General features: G+C 57.3%; 1 protein-coding gene across 1 annotated transcript in view; it reads right to left on the bottom strand.

Moving 5' to 3' along the window:
* Positions 1-1,002: 1,002 nt before the first annotated feature.
* Positions 1,003-2,146, bottom strand: part of ATP6V0D1 (ATPase, H+ transporting, lysosomal 38kDa, V0 subunit d1) — a gene marked incomplete at its 5' end in the record, with an annotated part of 24,335 nt that continues 23,191 nt past the window's right edge. The window contains 2 exons of the mRNA XM_010287702.1: positions 1,003-1,518; positions 2,048-2,125. Of these exons, the coding sequence (XP_010286004.1) occupies positions 1,357-1,518; positions 2,048-2,125 (240 nt within the window). The remainder of the gene's footprint in view (positions 1,519-2,047; positions 2,126-2,146) is intronic.

Raw genomic sequence — 2,146 nt, 5'->3', positions numbered from 1 at the left:
AGGCCCGGGCTCCTGTGGCCACTGCCAGGCCAGCCCTTGCCTCCCTGCCCTTCGTTACACACTCCAGGTGCTGCCGGCAAGAGCAGGGCCCGAGGCCGGGCTGCAGAGCTCTTCACGAGATGAACTACATGATTGTCACTTTTTAAATAAATCTCTTCTTGATATGCCACTGGGCTCTGGCGGTCTCCTTCTGCGCTGCAGATGCTTGGTCAGGGATGCCCTGCCTGCGGGCAGAGCTGGCACCACACCGAGCACCGCAGCAGGGTGCAGGGGCTGGAAAAAACACAAATATCAAATTCCCTGGGTAAGAGGCCCTGTGGCTGACGGAGGCTCCTCTGGGGAAGGTGGGAGCAGGTGCCCGAGTAAGCAGGGAGAGCACAGTGCAGGAAGCAGATATTTATTGGCGTAGAGAGGAGGGGATCACGGGATAACACACACGGCAGAGGTGACCACGGCACAAGGCTGGGACAGAGCTGCTCTCCATTGCTCCCTCCCAGCAGCAGCACCAGGCACGTGTTCTCCACCGGCATGGCTTCTCCACCGCTGTGGGGGATGTTCCCGGTCCTCCAGCGCAACCATTTGACTCTGCGGCCACTGCCATGCGGGCCCTCGCCTCCCTGCCCTTCATTACACGCTCCTGTAGGGCTGCAGGGGAGGAAGGAGCGCAGTCAGCTGCTGGGCAGGGGGGAGTCCGACCAGAGCTGCTTCTGAGGACACAGCGAGGCCGTGCAAATGCTGCCGGAGCAGGGAGGAACATGCTCCACAAGCGCTCCGGCTCTGCCCTCATGTTCACACAGGCTCCATCCCAGTCCTGGGCCAGGGCTGCTCAGTGTCTCCCTGGTCAGGGTTAGCTACAGCAGGATGCGGGGATTGCACAGCAGCATGGGCTACGCTACAAATGACACTCCAACTAGACCTCACAGGAACAACACTGACTAGGAGGCGTGCAGAGCACTGATGGAGAGGAGCCCCAGCCATGGCAGACCTGATGTGCTCCTCCACAGCAGTGGGAACCCCTTGGAGGCATCAACCCCGCAGCTGGTGCTTGCTCTACGAGCGTAAGCACATACAGCAGATTAATACAGAAGCACAGGGACTATGAGATACACAACAGGAGGCATCCCTCCTGCTGCACAGGGCCAAGCCTGTGCCACTGGTCCCTCCGGACCCCTCACAGCGCACACAACTCAAACTTCAGCTTGTGAATAATTTAACTAGTAACTGTACAGTTTCCTCATCTGAGCCAGTTCCACAGATGGGACATCCCTGGAGTCTGGGCAAGGGATCACTCGGGGAGTTAGACAGGGGTCCCTCCGGACTCCAGGGGCAGGAAGGTGGGTCAGGAGCAAAGCAGGTTTAGAAGATGGGAATGTAGTTGTCAATCTTGGTCCTGTGCCGCTGGGCGATGCACTCTGCGATCCACACAATGTTGCGGCACTCCTGCTCCTTCAGCTTCACGAAGGCGTAGAACACTCCAAAGTGGAACTGGTTGAGGAAGGCCAGCTTGTTCAGCTTCACCTGGGGAAAGGTGAGATGAGGACACGTCACTTGTCCGCCTCAGATGGGAAGAGCTGGTCATGGCAAGCGTGGAGCAGCTTGGGAGGTGCCCTGACTTCCCCAAAGGCTCAGCACAGGTCTCCTGCTCTGCCTCTCTTTAGGTCCTCAGGGCAGCTCTAACCTACGGCACGTGGCTCAGGACAGGCTCTGACATTTGAAGCGGGAAATATTTATACCCTCAGGTACTGTGAAAATCCTCCCTTGCCACATAATTACACTCTGGTTTTGCTATCGATGGCCCGAATATCCACCAGCAGCCACAAACTTGCCTAACGCACTGCTCTAATCTGTCTGGGTGAGAACATGGACCGAGCACCATGCTGGGCTCCCATTCCCTCGCTGAAGCGGAGGTCTAGCATCCTTCTCCTTCCCCCAAACTCTGTTCATCCACAGCGCTGCTGCCAGGGCAGCAGACAAGCTTGCTGCTACCCTGAGCTTTGCAAACGGCACGGGTAGGCACATAGCAAGAAGTGTCTCAGAGCTCACTTACCTCATGCTCAAAGAACCTGTCTTCAAGGGTTTTGTCTCCAGGGTTGCTGCCAGCCCCTTCAAATAGCAGCTTGTACTCCTGCAGGAAGACATTACAAGA

Source organism: Phaethon lepturus, unplaced genomic scaffold (genome assembly GCF_000687285.1).
Source record: "Phaethon lepturus isolate BGI_N335 unplaced genomic scaffold, ASM68728v1 scaffold16035, whole genome shotgun sequence".
NCBI lineage: Eukaryota > Metazoa > Chordata > Aves > Phaethontiformes > Phaethontidae > Phaethon > Phaethon lepturus.
The sequence above is the reverse complement of the archived record's forward strand: the minus strand, read 5'-3'. Positions and strand labels throughout refer to the sequence as shown.